We start from the raw sequence: 25,539 nt of genomic DNA on the forward strand, positions 1-25,539 counted from the left end.
GTATACTGAAATGGAAACTGTTTATACTGACAGGTAATTCTATAATTTTTCTTTTACAGGTCATGTAATGTTTGCAGAAATAAAAATGGAGAATGGAAAGTCAAAAGGCTGTGGAACGGTCAGATTTGACTCCCCAGAATCAGCTGAAAAAGCCTGCAGAATAATGAATGGCATAAAAATCAGTGGCAGAGAAATTGATGTTCGCTTGGATCGTAATGCATAATTTGAAACCACGGTTGGAACATTCTTACATCTGTTTTGCTGAATCTCCTAGTAAACGTCATTTTTTAAAAGTAATACTGTCTACTTACAAAAAGTTGTAAAAATGAACTTCTAAAACTCCCACCAGTTTTTTAACAGTATAGTGTTAAATATACTGTGTGATTTTTGTTAATCTCAAGTTTGGGTTTTTAAGACAGCAAGTCTGGTCATTCAGTTTAAATGAATGGTTATACTATTTTTAATGAAGTAAGCCATTTTCTTGTTATTTTCAGTTCTGCATAGTGGGATTTGTTTGTTAAAAGTGTCCCCAGCTTTTATCAACTTATTGTAAGGTAAAGCATAGATGGTTTTTTCCAAAACTTCTGTTTAATATATGTAATTGTCCTTGAAAAGAAAGGGCTCAGACAAATTAGGATATGATTTTGATTGGCTTTAAATTACTTTTGTTGGTGATAAAAAACTACTGTAAGTAAGTTTTAGATTCTGAAGTTCAGAATATTTTTTATTTGAGTTAAATGAAGAAATGGAGGTTTTCTTCTCTGCCCTTCCCCATCATTCACATTTTCCACATAACACTGTTAACGTTAATCACCACAGCCCCTTATTTTATTGTTTCCAATAATTCCAAGTTCATATAGAACTGATAATGTTGTAAGCCCCAAGTACAGTAACAGACAGACTACTCCCAACTTTCTGTCTAGTTTCCAGCCATTGAGGTGAACTGCTAAGAAAAGGAAAACAATTGAAATGTTGAGAAAGATGGTTATGTAAGTTAGTCCTCTACTGTTCACTTCTACAGGAGCAGATGGATTTATAAATGCAGTTTTAATAAACCATGGAACACCTAGGCATAGCATATCAAAGACATTGGATCCCACGATGTTAGACATAGCCATATCTCCTTTGCCTGCAAAAAAAAGCATGTTGTTAAATGTGCATACCAATACTGTATTTTATTAATAAGCTTCATAAGAAAAAACACTGGATACTTTTTCTGTTTGTTTTGGAAAATTGTATTAGAGCAAAAGTCTTACTGAATTTGTATTTTTAAATTTTAGGGGGTTAGTATTTAAAGTCTTAACATTTATTTATCTAATAATAATTATCCTTATTTATTAAACCATTTTTCAATAAGGTATATAGATTACTTGTTGCTTTTCATTCTAACATGGTTAATTACGATTTAATTCACATTTCAGGTGAATATTATTTAGGGGATTAGATTTAGTGAAATTAATTAAATAGTAAATGCTTCCTCTTGAGTTCTTTTTTCTTCAAAGTATGTTACTGAGGAAATATTTTAAAGGTATCTTTGCTCAGTGTATTTCAGTCAGGCTTTTAAGAATGGGCACTGCAGCTTGAGGGACCCAGTTCTTACCTTTTCTTGCAACCAACACACTTGCGATCGTGTCTGGTATGCTTGTTCCTGCTGCTAATAAAGTAAGGCCCATTACTGTATCTGGAATTTCTAATGTTTCCCCTGTAACAAACATAGATATTATATATTACAAATCTTATAGATTCACTAACTGTTCTCTGCAGATATTTCTTTCCTGAAAAAGAAAATAGACATATTTAGATTTCAGAACCAATATGTACTTAGATTTTAGGTAGCAAAATATTTGAATAATATTGGTGAATTGGTAACCAAGGTAGCACAGATTTTTCATGACAGATGGTGATATTTAATACACAAAATTCTACCAAGGAATAATTTCCCTATGTGGTATGCTTATAGAAGTTTTGGATGTCCACTGTTATCAAGGCTGTTGCTTAAAATATGCCAATAAGATTGGTCATTTTCTCTTCTCCTTTTTAAAAACATTTCCTAAAAAGGTCAGATTTAAGCATATTATAGCTATTTTTAGGCTGTAAATGTGTTAACATGGTATGCATTTTTAAAGTTCTACTTTAGTGATATACCTTAGTTTAGGTGTTTCCTTTGGGAAATCATAAATCTGAGGAAAACAGAATAGGCTTCTACTTGAGTCTTTCTAACTTTGTGGTTCCGCTTTAATACCTCTGTTAAATCTGATGGCAGTTCATCGTTTTTCATAAATGTATCCATTTTGGGAAACAGAACTAGAATGTAACTGCTCTTTATATTGTAATTGAAAACTTGCTTTACAATTCTTTTTTTTTCTTCTTAAAATGTTAATTAAAAAAACTTCAAGTAGCATATTTATTGCATGCTTATATATTGCTAATGGAACTGTAATTGGTTGTTAATTTGTTACTGGTTTGCCAGAGTTCATATGTACATAAATAACACTAAGATTTATCATCTTGGGGACTGTTCTGTGATCTAGTACTTGATTTTGTTCTTTTCTTGTTTTCCTAACATCAAATGTGACCTGGCTGAGAACATTTATGGAGAGCTTTAATATGCAGGCTTGGATTTTTCCATATTACTCATAAAAAAAGAAATATTCTTAGAATAGCATACTATTCTAAGTCATATATTAATTTGAGAAAAGTCAGAGGTCAGGAAACTTTTTTTTGAAAGGGTGAGATAGTAATTTTTTTAGGTTTTGTAGGCTATACAATCTCTGTTGCAGTTATTCAGCTCTGCCAGTGTAATGTGAAAGCATTCATGGATAATATATAAATGGATGGGCTTGACTGTTCAGTAAAACTTAACTCGCAAAAACAGGAGACTCAGTGTTTGGGTACACAGGTGGTGGGTTGCTCACCTCTGATTAAGTCCATTCAGGTTAACCTTTTTGGGAGAAATTCCTGATTTTTTTTTTTGTACATTGTTTATATTCAGTTTTTCCTTCTGAACTACGAGTTCTTTGGGACTAGAGCTGATTATGGCCAGGTAGTAATAGTTAAATCTTAATCATGAAAGTAGTAGAAACTAAAATGAGACTTTATTTTATACCCTTGTAATTCATTTTGTAGTACATTTATATTGCCATATTAAAAAACAAAATGTAATCCAGTTAAACAGTGAATACCCATTGTTGTCTCAAAACACTGGCACCTTGCCATATGTTAAAGTATGGGATGGCATTCAGTATAAAGACTATCTTGTGGACCCATGCAATGTGATTTAATTATTAGCAAAATAGAAATTCTGTGAATTTGACATCATTTATAACATGTTCCTTTGACTTGTACCCCTGGGCTGTGTAATAGTGACCATATAGCTTGACATGTGGTATACACCTCACAAAACCTGAGTGAGCTTGTTGGTATATTAATATTTAATCTTTTTGTAAATAGCACTAATCTTTATTTTTAGTCTGCTGAAAAACAAATTTTCTCTTTAACTAGATTATACTTAGTGAATATATGCTGTTCTTATATACAACTGATTATTTTTAAATTGTGCTCTTAAGATATTATACATACCAGTTATTGTGACCATCCAAACTAGGATATATGTAAATGCAGATATCCACAGTGCTGACATAAAAAATGTTATCACAAAATACTTTCTCCAAAACTTTCTTCTACAATCTGGTGTGGTTAGAAAAAGTAGTATAATAATGGGAAGGGATAGTACCCAAAAAATTCTTTTTAAGTCGGCTTCAGGCATGTTGAAAACACTTGGCGGATCTGTTAAGGAAAAATTAAATGATTTTGAGTTTTCTCAAATGGCCAATTAAGTTAGAAATGTCCATTTAAGAAGCTATATTGAAATAAATTAGCTGTATCAGTTTTTAAGAGGCTATTTAAAACATTTGAATATCTCATTACTGATATTGCTGGCAAAAAGAAGCTAATTGAGACTTCAGGGCTGACTATAAAATGTGATATTCAGCATTTCTTGATTTGGGGTCTTAAATCCATCAGAGTGTTTAGGCTCATTCACTAAGTGTGTTAGAAACATAAATGTTTCTGAAGAGTCAGTTCAATATCTCTTGATTTTCTACAATGTGGATGGTTTTTAGTAACTTTTGCTTATGGGATTAACCTGGTGTCTTCCCTTAGCAACCCCAGTTGTCTCCACTTCCCAGTATTGATGATACCTCTAGCCTGCCCTATGTATCACAAAATGTATTCTTAGGGAGTAAAAGATAGCTATAGCATAATCTTTTTATTAAGTTGAATATTTCTGATTCTCAGGTGATTTTACGGGGCTTATTTCATCATTTTCTTTCATTAATTTACTAAACAAAATTCACCACAATTCTTAGAACCTTAAGAAAATTGGAAGTAGTATTGAATCTACAGTGTAACTTATAAAACTTGAGTATGTTTTTTAAATTCAATTTGTTCTATTAACTTGGTGGAAGAAGTCAATAATAATATATTAGATAAAAAGGAGGCTTCACTTTAGATTGTTTAAAATTTGTATGGCACTTATAAAATATTGGGTTGGCCAAAAAGTTTGGTCGGTTTTTTCCATACCATCTTATGGAAAAAATTGAACAAACTTTTTGGCCAGTCCAATGTTTTGCCCATATATTAGGTCACATTACCACTAATACTAGTAAAATAACTCATAATTTTTTTTTTTTTTGCCACATTGCAGCAAATGGGCCAGAAAGTAACAGATATAATTTTATTGTAATAAAAAAATGTTTGGACTGTTTTTTTTAGTTTCTTGTTATAAAATTTAACTTAGAAATGTGTACTTCTTGTACCTGAAAGACTAGAAACTATAATCTTTGTAAGAAGGGGAAAATTCATGTTTTAATTTTTTCAGATAATAAATTACTAAGTTCCTTGTCTAATGTACTAAATAAAAGGCAGAATCTGTTTCTTAAAACCACTTTATTAAAAAAAAAATCCCTAAATTTTTATTTCTGGCTGTAGCTGAATTTGACTTCCTATATACTAAACATGTTAGTTGCTCAGTCATGTCTGACTCTTTGCAGTCTCATGGACTGTAGCCCTGACAGGCTCCTCTGTCCATGGGATTCTCCAGGCAAGAATACTGCAGTGGGTAGGTCATTCTTTTCCCCAGGGGATCTTGGAGGAGGGCATGGAAACCCACTGCAGTATTTTTGCCTGGAGAATCCCATGGGCAGAGGAGTCTGGTGGGCTACAGTCCATCAAGTCTCAAAGAGTCAGACATGACTGAAGCGACTTAGCATACATACTATAAACATTTATTTACATGTTTTGCTACTGCTTCACATGTTTAAAATTCAGCTGTCTCCTTCCTACTTTTTCTTCACACCAGCTCTTCCTAAATTCCTAGATTTGTAAGTGGTATTCTCATTTTACTTTGTCATGATCAAAAGCCTCAGAATTATCTCTGCTCCCATGTAGCCCTTCAGTTGCCTGGTCTTGGTGATGCTTCCTCTGCATTGTCTCACATCTATTTTCTTGTATTCCCACTGCCTTCACCTTGTCTAAGCATCTGTTAAACACATCAGTTGGTCTAGCAGCATGTCTTTTATCTCATATTTCAGTTCTGATAATTTCTCTGCAAACCTGCAAATGCTATTGATCTAGCATTTAAGACTGTCGTATTCCTTCCTATCCACCTTTCTTCTGCTTCCATTCTGCACATTCAGTCCTCCAGTTATGTTAGTACTTGACAAGCCTTTTTCCCATGTTATTTCTTTATCAATCCATGGAATGCTTTTTACTCTTAGCTCTGCATCATTTACTTATGACATATGAAGTCTGATAAAACTTCAGTAGCTATTACCGTAAATCAATTTGTTAAAATCTTACTGTTCTACAAGGCTTAGTTTGTCTCTGTGATAATCTTTCCTATCTGACCATCCTCATCAAATTTTTTTTACCATCTGTCCCATTTAGGAACTATGTTTATACTTTATTTCTTTCTCTTTACAGTATTTAAATGTTCATATTTTAGCTATTTTGTTCTTTTTCTGAAATATTTGGAAACTTCTTTAAGAATAGGTCTGCCTCTTGATCATCTCTAAATTCCCATAGTATTTTTAAAGTAGTAAGTATATAGTACTTGCCGAATTGAAATGAAATTAAGTTTTGCTAGTAACAGACTTAACAGTGGTCATGATGGGGTTATTACCTTCACAAACCTGACTAAGACCATGTAAACTTAAAGAAAGTTGGGAGTAGCCAGAATCTTCATGAAATATTCCACTGTCAGTTCTTGATTGCCTACGGATGAATGGTTGATCCTCTTCTTCCCATCCCATCAGTAGCTGTTGTTCACTTCTCTCTTCTATTGCTTTGACAAGACAGGTACAGCAAGGACTGCATTTCTTTATAATATATTGGTTAATTTTAATGTCAAAACACAGCACCACAACATATAATCCGTACATCAAAAGCAGTAAAGTTCCTTCATACCTATAAATTAGAGAAATTTGTGTGGTTTTCAATTTAAAGTGAAAGTTATTTTAGAGTTAGTAGTTTTGGGGCAGTATCTGCTTAACTTTCTAATGAAACAATAGAACAGAAGTATTCTAGATACATTTTGATTTTATAGATGTGTCCAGATTTGGTTACAACATTATTAAAGACTTACTGATTGATGAAAGTTCGACACTGTCCTTTTTGTATTTTAAAAACAAGGATTATAAACTCATTCTTAATTTGTAGAATCCTTCAAAATAGCAAGCATAGAAAGTTCTTTGAAAATGTGTGTTAGTTACTTAGTCGTGTCCGAATATTTTTCCTTTAAATGTACCAGTCTCTCAAATCATGCAGGAAACAAAAGGTCCAGTTACTAACCATTGTTGGGATAACACCAGCTTTTATAACTGCCCATGTATTTACCTTAATTGAGATCTTCATTTCTCCATAAGCCTTCAAGTTACTGTCTAGTGTCCCTTCATTTCACCTTGCACACCTCCCTTGAATGTTATTTGCAAGGAACATCTAGTGGTAAGGAGCTCCCTCAATTTTTGTTTAGCTTGACATCTCTTAATTCCACCCTCACTATTGAAGGACCATTTTGCCAGATATGGGACTCAGTTGACTTTTTTTTTCATTTAGCACTTTGAATGTATCTGCCCACTGCCTTCTGGCCTCTGAAAGTTAAATCTGTTTATAATCTTATTGAGGTCCCTTGTATGAGATGATTCACTTCTCTCTTGATGCTTTCAAGGTTCTCTTTGTTTTTGAAAGTTTGACTATAGTGTGTCTCAGTGTGGATATGAGTTCATCTTACCTGAAGTCTACTGAGCTTCTTGGATATTTGTATTCATGAAGTGAAGTGAAAGTGTAGGCCGCTCAGTCCTGTACAACTCTTTCCAACCCCACGGACAGTAGCCCACTAGGCCCCTCTGTCCATGGGATTCTCTGGGTAAGGATACTGGAGTGGGTTGCCATTCCCTTCTCCAGGGGATCTTCCCAACCCAGGGATCAAACCTGAGTCTCCAGCACTACAGGCAGATTCTTTACCCTCTGAGCCACCTGGGAAGCCCTATTTGAAAATAATAGTAATTACAGATTTTCAAAGTGAAAGTGAAACTAATGAATAGTGATGGGGCTTCTCCACTTAAGTTCATTGAAAAAACATAATAATTACAAGAATATAGTATCCCTTCATTTCAGTTGTTCTGGTATAGGAATTCTGTGCTAAATCAGAATATGTTAGACTGGCTGAAGCTTTTCAATTTGCTATACTGAGATTTTTTGATGATTTTAATGTAAATGAGTTTGGCTTGCACCATTTTCCTATACTCTGGTTTGCTATTTAGAGAAGTTTGATTATCTGATATCATCACATTTGAACCTTGCATTTACCTTTTATTTTATAGCTAGTGAATCACTGCTACAGCTTGAAAGCACAGAGTTCTTGATATCCCTAATGAAAGGAGCATTAGCTTGGATACTCCCACAGTCATTGTCCCCTGGCAGACAACTGCTAAGTCCCAGAAGCACTTCTGTTGTAACCAACAGTCTTTCCTTGGGAGACAGACTAGATGTCAGAAAGATTCACTTTGAAAATTTACTCCCTGCTAGGTTTGAAGTTTCTTGATAGCAGGTATTAGAGCAGCATTGCCAAATGGCACCCCTCTAGTATTCCAGAGGGGTGCCATTGACCTCCACCATCAGGCAATGTACAGTCTGTGTGTCTATGTTTGACATTTATTCATCTGTTAAGACTCATCTCATAGTGATCAATACCTAACAAATACCTGGTACGTGTTAGCTGAAAAAGTGACTGTTTCCATTTTCTTAGAACGACAAGGCATGGGGAGATTATAAATAAAACAAATAGTTTTTAGTCTTGAAAGCTAAAACATTTTTAATTTTTAGAGGAAGAGGGCTATAGTTCTCTTAGTAAATGAACATCAGGGAAAAAGTTGGAGGAATTTAAAGGGACTTTGTTTCTTTGTTATCTCTAATTGTGTGATCATGGCCACTTCTAACTGAGGAAAGGTAAACAACCCAATAGAGGAAAAAGCCACCTCTTGGGGCTTTAACAAACATCTAAAATTTGGAAGCTTTCTGAGAAGGTAGTCAGTAGGGAAAAAGAAGGATGGTAACATCTGCTGGTTAGACAAAAAGGAAGACTGATTTGACTGAAAAATTGCAAAGGGAGAACAACCCCACCAGCAATTGTGATGACGAGGTTAGCTCAGAGATCTCCAGGAAAATGTATGAAAGGGGTAGATAATTAAGAATGAAAGAAATAACATTTCTGAAAAAAAGTTACTAAACTAGAATTTTATAAAAGTACTCTCTGTCATTGTTTTACATAAGAGTAGTGATCTTTTCAAGCTTACCAGTAAACTTGGTTGTCAAATATTATGGCAAGAAGTGCTGCTACACTGATAGCATATGCCGCACAGTCTCTAAATAGGGGCCAACATGATAGCGTTGAAACCTGTAAAAATAATTAATGTTTCCATTACACTGTTACTTCTTCAAGTACTTGCTTAGTGTAATACTAAAATTATTTGTATATTTGTAGTTAAACATTGTTATCTTTTACATATTGCTTTTAGAGAAAGGAATTTTAAGAAAAATTGTGTTTCTAAACCTAGTCTGATTTTCATAAATTTGACCAAGAGGTATTTGTGGGTTAACTTAAAATTGAATACATGTTGTTTTTCTACTGATTAATAAACTTAATTGAACACATTCCTAGTGCCTTGTTTGTTCCAGACTATCAACAGTTCTTTTGTTTTTCTTTGTCTTTTTTTTATAAATTTATTTTTTAATTGAAGGATAATTGCTTTACAGAATTTTGTTCTTTTCTGTCAAACTCTGTCAAATTCTGTTATTTTCTGTTATTTCTGTGGATGAACCTAGAGCCTATTATACAGAGTGAAGTAAACCAGAAAGAGATAAATATCATATACTAACGTGTATATATAGAATCTAGAAAAATGGTACTGAAGAGCAGGGAAGCAGTGGAGAAACAGACATGGAAAATAGACTTATGGACATGGGGAGAGGGGTGGAGAGGGTGAGATGTATGGAGAAAGTAACATGGAAACATTACCATATGTAAAATAGATAGCCAACGGGAATTTGCTGTATGTCTCAGGAAACTCAAACGGGCTCTGTATCAACCTAGAGGTGTGGGATGGGAAGGGAGATGGGAGGGAGGTTCAAAAGGCAGGGGGTATATGTATACCTGTGGCTGATTCATGTTGTGGTTTGACAATAAGCAGTTCTTATAATTTGTCAAGACTATATTTTGTTGAATAAAGTTTTCTTACGTACCACATTAGATAGTAAGCCACAGGCTGCACAGATACCAAGGAGGTTATAGATTGCAGATCCAAGAATGGTGCTAATGCCAATATCGCCCTTTGTGATAAATACACCTATGAGCCAGATAGTAGCTAAGTTAGTGTTGACTTGGAGAAGATCAAATAACACCAATTAAGCAAAAAAATAAAAGGACTGGTATTTACCTAGGAAAGCAGTAACTAATTCAGGAGCTGAACTACCGGCTGCCATAAAAGTTGCACCTGCAACATCCTGGGACAGTCCTAAGGCTGAAGACAAATGAAATTATATTAAGCCTGGTAAAGTGACAAATGGGAGAGCATGTTCTCATAACTAAATAGATACCAAAGCTACATTTTCATAGAAAGCCATTGATACTAACTTCAACTGGAAAACAGCCAACACAGGCAGCCTTCTAGGCATTATTTACCCTATATCAGAAAGTTAAAATTAGAATGAAAATTCAGTTTCCAAGCCATTGATAGCAATCCTTTGTCAATGTTTATTGTTTAGTATATTATTGATTTTTGACAGTCTTCCCAGACCCTCAAACTCTGGTGTGCTTGGTTGAGTCCCTGTCACCTGTAGTCAGTATTTCCTTATTCTTACCTGTAGGGCCATTACCTGTTGCTCACTCTCCAGTCCACCTCAAGTTCTACTTCTCTACTGAGATATCTGCCTTTGACATTACTGATTTCTTTTTTGTTGGTGGTGTAGCAGGTTGAATTTTATTAAAATAGCTACAATATTTCTGCCCACATGGTTTTCCAGAACCTGTCCATTCCCTGTCAAACAAACTAAAACAAAAAACAAGGTAGAGTTTATGTATTTTGAGCCTAGATGAGCCTTTGTGACTGCTGAAAGTATGACAGAACCACATGCCTGAAGCTAGGACATAAAAGGTGAAAAAGCTTTCTAATGGTTCTCTCTCTCGGGACATTTGCTTCAGAGCCCTAAGCTACCACATAAAATCCCTGGCTGCCATATAGGAAAGACCTTGTGAAGAGCCCACATAGAGATGCCCCAGGAAGCCCTGCTGTTTCAGCCCCTCAGTTTTGAATCCTCCCGTCCCAGCACCAGACATGTGAAGGAGGGAGCTTTCAGATAATTATAGTCCTTTTTCTGAATGTCACTGCATGAAAGACCTCAAGCAAGAACCATCCAGCTGAGGCCAGTAAACCCTTAAAGCTATGAGAAGTCTGAAATGATTGTTCTTCTAAGCCCCTAGTTTTGGGGTGATTTCATAAGCCATTGATAACTGGAACACCTGACTATTATTTATCTATTTGTTGTATTTATTGACCACCTACTGTATCAGATGCTTTTTTTTATGTGATAGGAATGTGGCAGTCACAAAACAGACAAACATTTCTCTTCTGGAATTTAATTTCAGTGAGAGTCAACAGACAAGAAAAAAATATATATTGTGTTAGAAGGAGCAAAAGTTAGGTGTGAAGTTGCTCAGTCATGTCCAACTCTTTGTGACCCCATGGACTATAGCCTACCAGGTTCCTCTGTCCATGGGATTTTCCAGGCACGAATTCTGGAGTGGGTTGCCATTTCCTCCTCCAGGAGATCTTCCCGACCCAGGGATTGAACCCGCGTCTCCTGCATTGTAGGCAGATGCTTTACCATCTGAGCCACCAGGGAAGCTCAAAAATCAGGAAGGTGGATATAAAATTTCATGGAGGAAAGACTGTAATTTTAGATTGGGTAACCAGAAAGGACTTCCCCAAGATGCTAACAAAGTGAGGGAGTAGCCACACATAGACCTGGGAGTAATATAGGCAGATGGAATGCGTGCAAAGGTTTTGAGGCAGACGTTAGCCTATGTGTTCAAGAAACAGAGAAAGGCCAGAGTATCTGGAATGCAGTGTGTGAAGGAGAGCTGTAGATGATGAAGTCAAAGGTGAGAGAGGGCCAGATCATATAAAGCCTTGTGGATCCTAGCAAGCACTTGGGCTTTCATTGTGAAAAATGTGAGAAGTGCTTGGAAAGATGGGCTTCCCTGGTAGCTCAGCCAGTAAAGAATCAGCCTGCAAGGCAGGAAACCCCGGTTCAATTCCTGGGACAGGAAGATCTGCTGGAGAAGGGATAGGCTACCCACTCCAGTATTCTTGGGCTTCCTTGGTGGCTCAGCTGTTAATAAATCTGCCTGCAGTTCAGGAGACCTGAGTTGGGAAGATCTGAGTTTGATCCCTGGGTTGGGAAGATCCATAGGGTCACAAAGTCCATGGGGTCCATGGGGTCACATGGGGTCCATGGGGTCTCAAAGAGTTGGACACGACTGAGTGACTTTCACTTTCACTTTCAGAAAGACATCTAGTGTTGCTTGCTGGTGATACCAGCCACAGTCATCTTTTTTATCCTCATGAGGCTATCTGGTCTCAGTGGTCCAACCAGCTCTAGTCAGAACTGTTTTGCTACCTGTTATGCCTCCACTGGGAAAAATCCTCTCAGGATGGAGTTAACCAAATCCAAGTTCTCTATCCTATTTGCCCTTGGTCATGTTGCTTTGATGAACACTACTTGTGGTGACTAATGAAGGGACAGAAGTAATAATTTACGTAAGTTATATTTCATAGCATTTCTTTAACTGGTTAGAGTGATTTTGCATATATATATAGTATTTATACTTTTATTACAACTCTGATACATAGTAGGTCCAGTTGGTCTTAAAACTTAGAAAAGATGAAGCATATTGTTCTATTAACTTCTTAAAAATTTTATCTATGAATTAAATATATTCATTGCATACAATTCACTTTCATATACATAATTTAATCATCTCAGCTATTCTCGGAAATGAGTGTTAGTTGCTCAGTTGTGTCCTACTCTTTGTGGCCCCATGGACTGTAGCCTGCCAGGCGTCTCTGTCCATGAAATTCTCCAGGCAAGAACTGGAGTGGGCATCCATTCCCTTCCCCAGGGGATCTTCTCAACTCGGCTCAAACCCAGGTCTCCTGCATTGCAGGCAGATTCTTTACCATCTGAGCCACCGGGGAAGTTCTTAGATATGAGTTGTGGTATTTCCATTTCACATATAAAAAACAGATAACCAGAAGGTTAAGTAACTTAAAGTTACATGGAAAGTAAGGGTCTTAAATGTGAGGAGTTCGGGTGTAAACCCCAAGTCTATTGATTCTAAGCATGAAACATGAAAGTGAAAGTCACTCAGTCGTGTCCCACTTTTTGTGACCCATGGACCCTACAGTCCATGGAATCTCCAGGCCAGGATACTGGAGTGGGTAGCCTTTCCCTTCGCCAGGGGATCTTCCCAACCCAGGGATGGAACCCAGGTCTCCCGCGTTGCAGGCGGATTCTTTACCAGCTGAGCTATACCTAAGTCCAGTGCTATTTCTTTTTCACCACAGAAACTCAGGATCAGAAAGGCACTGAGGCAATTGTAGGATGGGAGGTGGTTGAATCATTTTCTTCCCTTCCTCGTGGCACTGGTACATAACTTGGCCCATTGTATTCTTTTCTAGGGGGAAAAATAGCTAGTGAGAGTTAGTAATAATTCAGAAGTGTTCTAGCATATTCCAGAGAATGTATAAAGCTAGTGATATTACCATGAATTCTTGAATGAAATCAGGGTTAACTAATACATGGAGGAAATTGAAAAAAGAACAAAATATCTTAAACTGTCTAAACTTGGGGCAGCTGAAGAGTGATTGGCTGATCTTCGTCTAATGCTGGCTGAAGAATGCTTCATTAGAAAAATTCAATCTGGAGAGAGAAAAAGTGATCCATCTGGCTATTGCAAGGTAAGAAAATAAGTGACCCTTCTGAACACTTTCCTTCTCAAAAGGCAATAACAATAAAGCTTGTTGCCATTCACTGGGCTCTATTTGAGTTATGAAAAGAAGAGCTCTCTACAGATGGATGTATAAAACTTCAAAGATATTTTAACAAGTTATATCTTAAGGTTCTAAGCATATTTTGTAGAATGGTTTATACCTTTGAACTTTAGAATCGACTGGCTTTGTCTTCACTGACCTTTGGGTAGCATTTCTCTCTGTTATAGTTTATTATTAAAGATAAATTGTTCTGTTCTCCCCCCACCCCAGAGCTATTATTTTTTTTTCCCTCTCTATTACTCTAAAGGACTAATCATATTTCCTTGAGGATATAGTAGAAATGTTCAAGGTGAGTTTTCTTTATAGGTTTGGATATTACATTGGTTATATAAAGTGCAACTTTATGATAATGAACTGATTACTGATTACAGACTTTTTCTTAAGCATATTCTCTTCTCTGATACCATGCTGCAAAGTTTATAACCATCTTTGCAAATCTTTTTCTAGAAATATAATATAGAAAAAGAGTTTTAAACTAAAATGGAAACCTGGCTTCTGGCCCTGCCAGTACCTTAATGTAAGAATTTAGATAAGTCATTCAGACAAGGCTTGTATTTTGGCATCTGTAAGAGGGTTGGAATATACAAATCTTTAAGGTATCTTCTAATTTTTATCAATTTAAAAAAGTATAAAATATGAATTCTATGCCTTACGCCTCTGGACCACCTCTTATTGTTAGATAAATTCCTTTTATAATTAAAACCCCTATGTTAACTGAAAATTTAGAAGATAGAGGAGAAAACAGATGGGAGGGAGCATCATTTATACTTTTATCATTGTATTTTAACTGCTGCTACCTTTTTAAAAATATAGTTTCAGTTCTTTTCACATGTAAATTTAACAGAGTTACAAGACTAGGCTATAAGCAATTTGGTGTCTTCTGGCACAATTTTATAAAGTCCTCAGTGATAGCAAATTTTTATGCTTCGTGAATGGATTTGAGTTTTGAAAGCAATTAAAAGTCATTCAGACCCAATTCTAGTGACTATGGTGGGTAGTCATGCTGAGTAATTCTACTTAGGGTTCAAAATGAAGTATGACAGCAAACCAGTGTTTTTTATGATTTGCAAAATTGGTTCTGACATTAATTTCAAATATATTTCTAGAAATATTTTGAGTAAAGTCAGCATCACTGGAATAAATGCCTAGCCTCTCCATGCACAATTGCATCTATATGCTCTGTGATGCTTCTAATAGTAAATAAAAACATTTTGAGTACTTTATAGTTATCATCTCATATCTTGTCTGAGCCATAACGGAACAAATTCTGAAGCCCTGTATAATGTTTTGAAAAGCCCAATTCCACTGGAAAAGGATGCCCCCATGCCCTAATCTAACAGCTATAATATTAATTAGTTTCCACTTGCTGTAAGTCAATCATATAAAGCCACATGCAAGACTTTTTGTCTCCAAACCTCACAATTACCTGAGTTTTGTTTCCATAACTTGCTCAAGGTCACATAGGTAGTAGTTGCAGAGATGGGATGGGTATTTAGATCTTTTTGAGTTGAAAAAGCTGCTCTTTCTGTTATCCATGAAGGTAAGTGAAGAGATTTAATGCATAGCTTTATTATTATTATTGCCTGTCTCTACAATAGCATTTTGGTAATATCCAGACCACTTGACATTTATTTATCTTTGTATACATAAGGTAGATTTAGATGCAATCCAAAGTAACCACAATGTATTTATTTATATTTTAAATTCAGATTAGTTTAGATCAGAGGAAAAAGAAAAGCAAAGAGGATGAAAATGCGCTTAAGAGGAGAGCCTGTGTGGCTGGGAGGAAGCACTCTTCTTAGATTCTTTGTTCTTGGGGAAGGCTTTGCCTCTGTAAATTTCATAAGGATTAAGAATCAAACAATCCCCTGAAACTGTCGGCTATCCAAATGCCATACTCACAGAATTATTTGACTCCCTTTCAATTTTATCAATTTAGAATCAATTCTACCTGGAATTAAAACTTGTATTTCTTTCTTATTGTCTGTTTCTGAAACATAAAATAGAACATGGACAAATATTAGTTCAAAGCAGAATGAATAAAAAGAATTTTTAATAAAAAAGTAAATATTTTATTTAAGTATGTTTCCCAAAACCTTGTTAAGATCATTTTCACTTAAGACATGTTATACTTCAAAGGATCAACATGGTGGAGGGATTAGAGTGTCAACTGAATAGCATATTAGTGTAACATTTAAGACGAAAAGTTTCATAATTAGCTCATTGTGGACTTTAGGCAGTATCAAGTGACCGACCAATCACTAGGGGGTCTCAGTTTTCTCTGTAGTTAGCCTCAGAAAAGTTAAAGAAAGGTACTCTAAACAGTGATGAAATAACTCTAGGAGATCCCCATTACATATTAAAATGATATGTAAAGGATTTGTTTTGGCTTTCTTCTGAACTTTTGTGTTTCTAAAAATGAACTGCTTATAAAGATGAGAGGTAATCGTCCTACTATGGGCTGTAAATTAATATAGTTTCTATTATATACAAATGTGTTCAAAGAATCATCTTTAGCCTCTTTTCCTTTAGAACTTAAATGGATAAAAGAGAAGATAAGATTAAAGGAAGGTGGTATAGCAACAGCATTTTCTCATATTGGATCTACTTGGTTAAGATCACAATAAAATGTCTCAGGATTTGTGTGTTCTTGCTTTCCTAGTGTTGAGATGCGAAGGAGAGGTTATATGACTTTAATGATCATGAGTAGAGCAAGAAAGAGAAAGATCCTTGGTGGAAGCCTCAAGTGGTAGTGGTTCTAGAGGTAATTGACAGACCAATGTATATAGAACCAATGTGTATAGCTACAGACAGAGAAAGCACTCATGTGTCTAAGCTGGGCCTGACCAGAGTATCAGCCAGAGGCTCTGTCCTCCACCACCTCCAACATATCCCCTGCACGGAGACTGCAGTCCCAGCCACTTCTAGAGTTCACCATGCTGAGGCCCCTTGTGCTAATAACCAAATGAACCCCTGTCAGTGATTGGAAGAGTGGATCATGGGACGATGGGGCTGGGGTGGGCCAGGGCCGGCCGATTCAACCATTGTATCCTAGATTGGAACTCAGACGTGTACTCCACAGAATGTCATTGAATCAAACATGATGGTTTGGTTCCACAGTACGATGCTATAATTTCGTACATCGTAAACAAAATGCTTAGTTCTCGTATTAATTATTGTGGGTAACCATTTATAACATTAATTTACAACCCCCAGTAGGTTGCTGAAATTCTTAACTGATGTTTTTTTTTTTTTTTAATTTTATTTTATTTTTAAACTTTACAATATTGTATTAGTTTTGCCAAATATCAAAATGAATCCGCCACAGGTATACCTGTGTTCCCCATCCTGAACCCTCCTCCCTCCTCCCTCCCCATACCCTCCCTCTGGGTTGTCCCAGTGCACCAGCCCCAAGCATCCAGCATCGTGCATCGAACCTGGACTGGCGACTCGTTTCATACATGATATACATGTTTCAATGCCATTCTCCCAAATCTCCCCACCCTCTCCCTCTCCCACAGAGTCCATAAGACTGTTCTATACATCAGTGTCTCTTTTGCTGTCTCGTACACAAAGCCACAGTTATCAAGACAGTATGGTACTGGCACAAAGGCAGAAATATTGATCAATGGAACAAAATAGAAAGCCCAGAGATAAATCCACGCACATATGGACACCTTATCTTTGACAAAGAAGGCAAGAATATACAATGGATTAAAGACAATCTCTTTAACAAGTGGTGCTGGGAAAACTGGTCAACCACTTGTAAAAGAATGAAACTAGAACACTTTCTAACACCATACACAAAGATAAACTCAAAATGGATTAAAGATCTCAACGTAAGACCAGAAACTATAAAACTCCTAGAGGAGAACATAGGCAAAACACTCCGACATACATCACAGCAGGATCCTCTATGACCCACCTCCCAGAATATTGGAAATAAAAGCAAAAATAAACAAATGGGACCTAATTAAACTTAAAAGCTTCTGCACAACAAAGGAAACTATTAGCAAGGTGAAAAGGCAGCCTTCAGAATGGGAGAAAATAATAGCAAATGAAGCAACGGACAAACAACTAATCTCAAAAATATACAAGCAACTCCTACAGCTCAACTCCAGAAAAATTAACTGATGTTTTAAAATGACTCAGTAGATTCTCATTATTTTGTAGTATACTTCTCTGTAGTTACAATGACTATTTGATGTATTTTTCAACCAAAATTTTTGGTGCCCTTGGGTGGAAAATACCTTTTAAAATTATTTAAATAGAACAGTTCTTCTGAAACAACCATATTATGACAGCTAATCTCAAATAAGGATGTGTAAAATTATATTATATAGCAATTGAAAACATTCTTGGGTTTTGACATTAAAGAGACCAGGGCTCTCCTGTGTACTGGCTCTGTGTGTGTGTGTGTGTGTATGTTCAGTCATGTCCAACTCTCTGTGACCCCATGAACTGTAACCCACCAGGCTCCTCTGTCTATAGAATTTTCCAGGCAGGAATACTGGAATGGGTTGCCATTTCCTCCTCCAGGGAATCTTCCTGATTCAGGTATTAAACCTGCATCTCTTGTGTCTCTTGCATTGGCAGGCAGATTCTTTACCACTGTGCCACCTGGGAAGCCCTGTGTAGTCTTGAGAACTTGTATATTCTTTCAGCCCCAGTTTTTTCATTAGTAAAACCAATCTAATAGTCCCTACTTTGTAGGGTTTTTTGAAGAGCTAAAACCTTATATATTTAATTTAGAACCATGTTTGGTCTTCTATAATTGTTTATGAAAAATAACTATAATAAATACATAAGTAGTTAATAACATTCCAGTACAATGTATAATGCTCAGTAAATTATTTTGAGGATAATATTAATACTTATTTGTTGGGTGGGACTGTATAACTCATGCTCATCAAAGAACTATGGGGAAGTGTAAAGCATTTACAGACTTTCTGAAGCTAGTTTCTGTGGACGTAAACAGATCCCAGAGAGCCTGTTTTTTATTGCTGACGTCCTAATTTGGACAAGACCATGCTAAGGCCTTGAAAAGAGAAATGACAGAGTTAATTTATAGGCATTTAAAAGTGAATCAAGCTAGCACTATTTCTATTTCATTTTGTTGCCAGTATTTTCAATACTCAAGACAGGGATCAATTCTTAGCAGCTGAAGATAGGCAGTGGCGTAGGCATCCATCAGTCACACATCCATAATAGCAACTGTGTTATATTTCAGAGCAAAAGGCAATTCACTTGAGAAATGCATGTTTGCTGATGATGTTCAAGGTAATCCCACAAGTGGCATGGTGGAAGTCGTTATTATAGATGTTTCATGAAGTTACTTATTATAGATGTTTCATGAAGTTACTTAAGATTATTTTGAAGTATCAATCTAAATTTTAATGAGGTGGTTTCTTCTGCAGGGCTAGAAACGTTATTTATTTATTTACCACTCCCAAGACAGGTTTTTATTAAAAAAAAATTCTGGATGGGTTCATTCTTTCAGTCAAGAAAGCAAAAAAAGGGGATGGGGATTTATTATTTTCCAGAAAAAGAAAGATTCTAAGTAGAGAGATAGTACCTTAAATTTTTAATTTCTTAGTTTTATATAATTAATATGATTTAGTTTTTCTAATGAAAAGTGTGGTATTGGCACAAACATAAATAGATCATTAGAGTATAGAGTTGAGGGTATAGATAATGGATCAACTTTTCATAAAACAGCAATGTATCTTATAGCAAAACAAATTCTTAGTGGAAAAAATAAAAATATTCAACATAAATAAATAAATGTTAAGAAAAGAAAAAACTATCAGTAGAAGAGAAGATGAAATTTTTTCCGACCTAGAGATAAAAGGTTTTTCTAGGTATAAAACCAAAAGAAGAATCATAAAGGAAAATATTTATAAATTTACCTATGTACACTTCAATGCAATAAACACACAAAATACAAAACCGAACAAACCAAAAAAAGCAGATGATAGGAAAATTATGTTAGAAATTTATATTAGAAAAAATCTTGGAAATCAATAAGTAAAAGACAAATAACTCCCCTAATTAGAACATGGGCAAAAAAAACACAAGAACAAAACCACAAATTTCAGTACCTATGTAAAATGTTTAACATCACAAATAATAAGATAATGCAAATTTTATAAAATAAACTTCTATTTTAAAGCAATTAACAAAGACATTTAAGTGATATTATTTATGGTTTTCTGGAATGGAAGCTACCACACATTGTGGAGGTTTTTGCTGGCACACCTTTTGTAAAATGTTTTTGGCAATGTATAAAATAAAGCTTAAAATAGGCATAGCTCTGCATCTTTGTCAGGAAATGGTCAGCGAAGTTTGCAGAGATTTGATACAAGTATGAGCATTATGTAGGACAAAGAATTTAAAAATCAAATGTCTAATAAAACTAATAATTTAAAAAATTGTGATAAATTTCTACTGAGGGCTCATTCTGTATAAAAACCAGTGTTAGGTGCTGAAATCATTTACAGAAGCAGGAAGTATTGTGCTACCATTAAAAATCAAGTTTTTGAAGGCTATTTAATAATATGGGGAAATGTTCACAATAAAATAGTATCTTAGGAAAAAGAAACAGTCTCAGACTGTATGTGTAGCAATATCTAAAAGACTAAAAGGAAATATAGCAAATGACAACTGTGGGGATCTCTGGGGGATAGTAATGTAGGAAAGTTTATGCTTTTTCTTCTATTTTTCTTGCATTTCATCAATCTAAGTAAAATATTATGTTAATTTCTATTAAAGAAATGTCCATGTCAAATATAATATCAAAGTAAAACTGTGTATATAAATTAAATAATAATTATAATAAACTTACACTGACCTGTTCTATAAATATTTTGAATTACAGAAATAAGTGTTGAGTGACTCCACTGTTGCCACATCCTGTTTTAAGTCCTAAGGATATTGCTATACTGCACTAACAAGAGAGAAAAGAGAGAAAATGCCTTGCATTTCAGCAGGGGTGGGGGAAGGGGCCAGGGGAAAAGGGGAAAAAGGAGAGTCTACATTCATGCTTTTTCCCTCTGTGAAGAAGTGCTAGCAGTGTGTGTGTCTGGCGATGGGGAGAGGGCATGCTATTTCTGTGCAATCCTGGGAGTATGCAGTGAGAAATCTAATCCTGAACTTCGACCTTCTCTGAAGTGAGCATGCTCAACCAGTTAAACTAATTAAACAGGAGATAGAGCCTGGAAATGCAGGCACTTTTGCTTAGTTACCATAATACATCACTGGTATCCTGATTTTAGGGACCAGTGCACCCATGTAAGGTCTATGCTCAGAATGCTGGGTGATACACATGATTCAAGAAACAGAACTAAAGGGCTTGGCAGATCTTATTTCCCAGAAACCAATAACTGAGCTTAATTTTTGATTACCTAATCCCTGAGGTCACTTTACATGAGATGCAGGACTTATTTATATATTTGTTGGTTCATTAACATGAATTAGTTTCCTTTCCCTCCTGATAGGATACTGGTAAAGGAAGAGGTAGAAGGGTGGTCCTTAAAGGCATTTATTTATCATCTACTATTTCTAAAAAGTTACAGAGATTTCAGAGTAAAAATTTTAAAAAAAATTGAAGTATTTGATGGCAAGTATTAGGAGCCCAGTGTATTAGGAGTATACACCAAGTGCATGTATATAAAATTTGAAACAGTTTACTAACAGCTAGACAATACAGCAGACAAACTGGCAGTTTTTAGACGTAGTCCGTATGATTGTTGCCTTATACCCATTAAAGATGCCCTGCTGTACATGAGCTACCAAGAAAAACCACAGTCAGGCCAGTTCCTCAAGGTACAGGACGCCACAACACAGACGTTAGTGTCCTGCAGCCAGGTAAGATGGGCAGGATTGTTACTGAGCTTCTCCAAACACAGGCATATATGTGTGTGGCATCACTATTCTGGGAAGTTATAGCGGAGATTTCCAGCTACTTACATTCACTGATGATTTCCAAGGATGGTAGGAAGTACTCATCGCAGACAATTGACACAGCCATGAACATGTAAAGGATAATTAGGAAGTAGATTATGATGCCTCCATCTGCACGTTCCTGTTTCGTGAAAAAGCCCTCAGGAAACTCCGATGATGGGGATATAACACACTGGGTGCTATTTCCTGGTAAGGAAAAGGAGGTGAAACTGAAGGATATTGAAGTCACGCATTCCAAGCCCACAAAGAGAAATTCCTTAAGAAAATAGTAAGTGTGGGGTTTCTGGGTGGAATTTTAAGAACTCTGGTGAAAATGTATAAATCTCTTTTGACTATGATATAATTATAGATCCTTAAAAATATTAGTCTTTGGGACCCAAAAGAGGTGTTTTAATAAAATAAAATAAAGATAGTGGATGAATTTAAAAGAAGAAATAATGAAATCAGTTTTCCTTGTCTACTTCAACTCTAAAAGGGAATTCTGAACCCCTTTTCCTCCTAAACTAGAAACTATATATCTGAAGATAAAAATTTCTAATATCCGTGCAATCTCATTTTCCCATTTCAGAGCCCAAGTTGTCCACAAATCTCAAGGCTCACAGAGAATCATTAATTGTTGCAGAGAGAATTTCTAGGATGAAAGATTCCTTTTTCCGTGATGAAGTCTCCAGCAATAACATCTGAAGGACTGAAAGTGTTTGATATCCTACCAAACGCTAAAATAATCTAAATGCTCAGTCGTGTCGACTCTTTGCGACTGCATGGACTATAGCCCGCCAGGCTCTTCTGTCCAAGGAATTTTTCAGGCAAGAATATTGGAGCGGGTTGACATTTCCTACTCCAGGGGATCTTTCCGACCCAGGAAAGATCAAATCAAATTTGCGTCTCTGGATTCTTTACCACTGCACCACCTGGGAAGCCCCACCAAATGCTAAAAATGAGAGCAAACACAGTGGCAAGCACAAGCAAAAGTAAGCCAAGTAAGAATTCCCCTCTCTTTGTTTATTTGTATGTGGCGGCAGCAGCAGGGGTGGCTGACCCCAGTGTCCACCTACCTGTAGCCCTTGGGAGACGCCGGGCCAGGGAGGCCCCTGGGGGAGGCAAGTGCGCAGTAGCCCAGAGGAGGCCGAGGAGCAGGGCCCGTCTTGCCCACTGTGGGCCCCCTTTGATCTGCATGCCAGTAGCAATGTTTCTGCAGCGTGCAGCCTTGGGAAGGGAGAAAAGGAGGATTAAGCTGGATCATGTGAGGAATCTCCTTCCTGCCCCATGCCCTGCCCAGGGCACATCACAGCAAGGCCAGCGCATGAGGGAGGGTGACTGGAGTCAGTCAAGCTACTCTGATCAGCAGCCATAAGCCTCAGAGAGGCTGGAAGAGGTGGAGAGGAGGGGGAGAGTCCCCTGACCCATGGTCCCTGAGGGCAGATCGAGGCAGCTCGTTCTTTGTGGACTGATTTTATTCTTTGTCTTCATAGTGGCTTTGCTTTTTTTTTTTTTTTTAATTGAGGATAATTGCTTTACAGTATTGTTGCAGTTTCTGCCATACACCAAGGCAAATCAGTCATAATTCTATATATATAACCCTTCCCTGTGGAGCCTCCTTCCCCACTTCCAACCCACCCTCTAGGTCCTCACAGAGCTCCAGGCTGGGCTCCCTGTGTTATACAGTAGCTTCCCACTAGCTATCTATTTTGCATATGATAGTGTGTGTATGGCAATGCTACTTTCTCAGTTTGTCTCACCCTCACCTTGCTGCTCTGTGTCCACAGGTCTGCTCCACGTCTGTGTCTTCACTCCTGCTGTGGGCTTTCTCCAGATTTCTAAGGACCTGAGTTTACAAGTGCTTCCACCTCTCTCTCCAGCCCTTCTAGAAGTTGTTGGAGCTGGTGTCTATGTGTTCTTTGGCTAAGTTTGTACCCTTTTATATTGCTGTTTTGGGGCCTTTCATTCTCTCTCCAGTTAGGGCTCCAAGCAGGGAGGTCATGAAGGAGGCTCCTATAATAATCTACTGGAGAAATGATGGTGACTTGAACCAGAGCAACAACAGTGGGGGAGCAGAGAAGCGGGCAGCTTCAAAAACTAGTAAGAGCCATAGTGGATGAAGGCTATTGATCATTGATTGGTTATGCTCTCTGCCAGAGGTTCGAAAATGCAAACTGGACACGCCAGTGAGTGTTTAAATATAAACTACTATCCTTCCTACTCAAGCATTTACTGGGCTTGCTGGAATGTTAAGAACTTCTGGCAGTGTGGTAACATATAGCAAACAGCACAGGCTCTGGAGCCAGACCTCTTGGTTTGAATCCTAGCATTGCTACTTACTAGCTATAAGACTTGGACACGCTATTTAACCTCTCTGCTCTTCTGTTCCATTCTCTGCAAAACAGGAAGGTTATAGTACCCTCTATTTGGGTTGTGTGAGGACTACATAAATGAATGTAATCTGCTTAGAACAGCCTCTGCCCCATGGTCAATGTTACCTAGCTATCTATTATCTGTCATGTTCAGTTCAGTTCAGTCACTCAGTCATGTCAGACTCTTTGCAACCCTATGGACTGCAGCACGCCAGGCTTCCCTGTCCTTCACCAACTCCTGGACCTTGCTCAAACTCATGTCCATTGAGTCGGTGATGCCATCCAACCATCGCATCCTCTGTCATCCCCTTCTCCTCCTGCCTTCATTGTTTCCCAGCATCAGGGTCTTTTCCAATGAATCAGTTCTTTGCATCAGGTGTATTATTATTGCTATTTTATTACTTTTGATTAAGATAGAAGCTTCTTGGCCATAAGGGAATTTTTTAGTTTTGCAACTCTTGTGGTTCCTTTGCTTTGCAAAAAAAAAAGCATAAACACTGTTCTATTTGCTTAGTTTTAAATTTAGAAACTGGGTTTTTCTGGTGGAAAGGAGTAAGTTGCTTCCGATGTTTGTGATCTTGATTTGGTGAAAATTCTCAAAGACCCCCTTTGTTTTGTTGGGAATTGTTACCCATTATAAACCTCTCGGAAACCATCATTTCCAGGAACTGACTACCCAGATGTGTGGTGTGGTTGTGAGGCTGGGATAATGAGTCACCAAAGTGTAGCCCAGGAACAGAGCAGATTCCCAGAAAGCAGAGTTCTGGCTGCTGACACCTGCAGGAGGCATCACCCTGGACCACTGGCCTGTGGTCTCAATGCCAGCAGTGCTAACCCCCTGGGAAGAGACCACTTAACTTTGTGTGCGTGGAAGTGTCTCACGAACCTTTCCTCTCCGAAATGCAGTAGTTTAACTAATTAATATAACTAAACATTATAAACAGACAAAACAGGAAAATGCAAACCCAGGGTGAATACTTACACAATGTATATTGTTAATCCAGGAAACAGAGCAAATATCTGAAGATATAAGCCAATGACTATGAAACAATTCCAGTGGAATCTTGTACAGAGTAGGTACTTAATAAACATTTGTTGATTGATTAGATTGTAATAAGTCTTGAAAACACATTCCCAGAATACACATATACTTGTTCTGAACAAACTATCTGATAAAGCATAGTTTTACCAAGAAAAGAGAATTTAGGAGGCTAATTAGATTTACTTCTTACATTTATTCTTCGTTTTGCAAAAGAATGTTTAAAGCTTTCTATTGTAAAATAAAACATATAAAAAGCCACATAAAACAAATGTATAGTTTATTATTATATTATTATTGTTGTTATTTTATTTTTATAAGATAGGCTCCCTCATAAACTCCCCAGGTCAAGAAACAGAAGTTTACCAGACACCCCAGCAATCCTTTCATGAACTTCAGTCCCAACTTATCCTTTTCCCTGAGAGTAACCAGGCTCCTGACTTAGATAGTAGTCACCTCCTTGTGGTGTATTTTTTAACAGTTTATCACCCTCCCTAATTGGGTGCATTCTTAGGATACT

The 25,539-nt window shown here is 36.8% G+C and overlaps 2 protein-coding genes across 3 annotated transcripts in view; one reads left to right on the top strand and one right to left on the bottom strand.

Annotated features, from left to right (window-relative positions):
- The window catches only part of MYEF2 (myelin expression factor 2), a 40,007-nt gene extending 30,797 nt beyond the window's left edge, over positions 1-9,210 (top strand). For both annotated transcript variants that reach the window (XM_061428858.1, XM_061428859.1), the window contains one exon: positions 60-9,210. In XM_061428858.1, coding sequence (XP_061284842.1) covers positions 60-223 — 164 coding nt within the window. In that variant the 3' untranslated portion in view covers positions 224-9,210. The remainder of the gene's footprint in view (positions 1-59) is intronic.
- Positions 693-22,894, bottom strand: SLC24A5 (solute carrier family 24 member 5). The gene is made up of 9 exons (XM_061428857.1): positions 22,685-22,894; positions 21,636-21,815; positions 9,993-10,076; positions 9,799-9,902; positions 8,853-8,953; positions 6,182-6,465; positions 3,580-3,786; positions 1,601-1,702; positions 693-1,129 (listed from the first exon to the last, which is right to left on the bottom strand). Exons 1-9 carry the CDS (start codon positions 22,803-22,805, stop codon positions 807-809), a joined length of 1,506 nt encoding a protein of 501 aa, XP_061284841.1. The 5' UTR covers positions 22,806-22,894; the 3' UTR covers positions 693-806.
- Between the last annotated feature and the right edge of the window lie 2,645 nt (positions 22,895-25,539).

The sequence above is a fragment of the Bos javanicus genome, chromosome 10 (genome assembly GCF_032452875.1).
Source record: "Bos javanicus breed banteng chromosome 10, ARS-OSU_banteng_1.0, whole genome shotgun sequence".
Classification (NCBI taxonomy): Eukaryota; Metazoa; Chordata; class Mammalia; order Artiodactyla; family Bovidae; genus Bos; species Bos javanicus.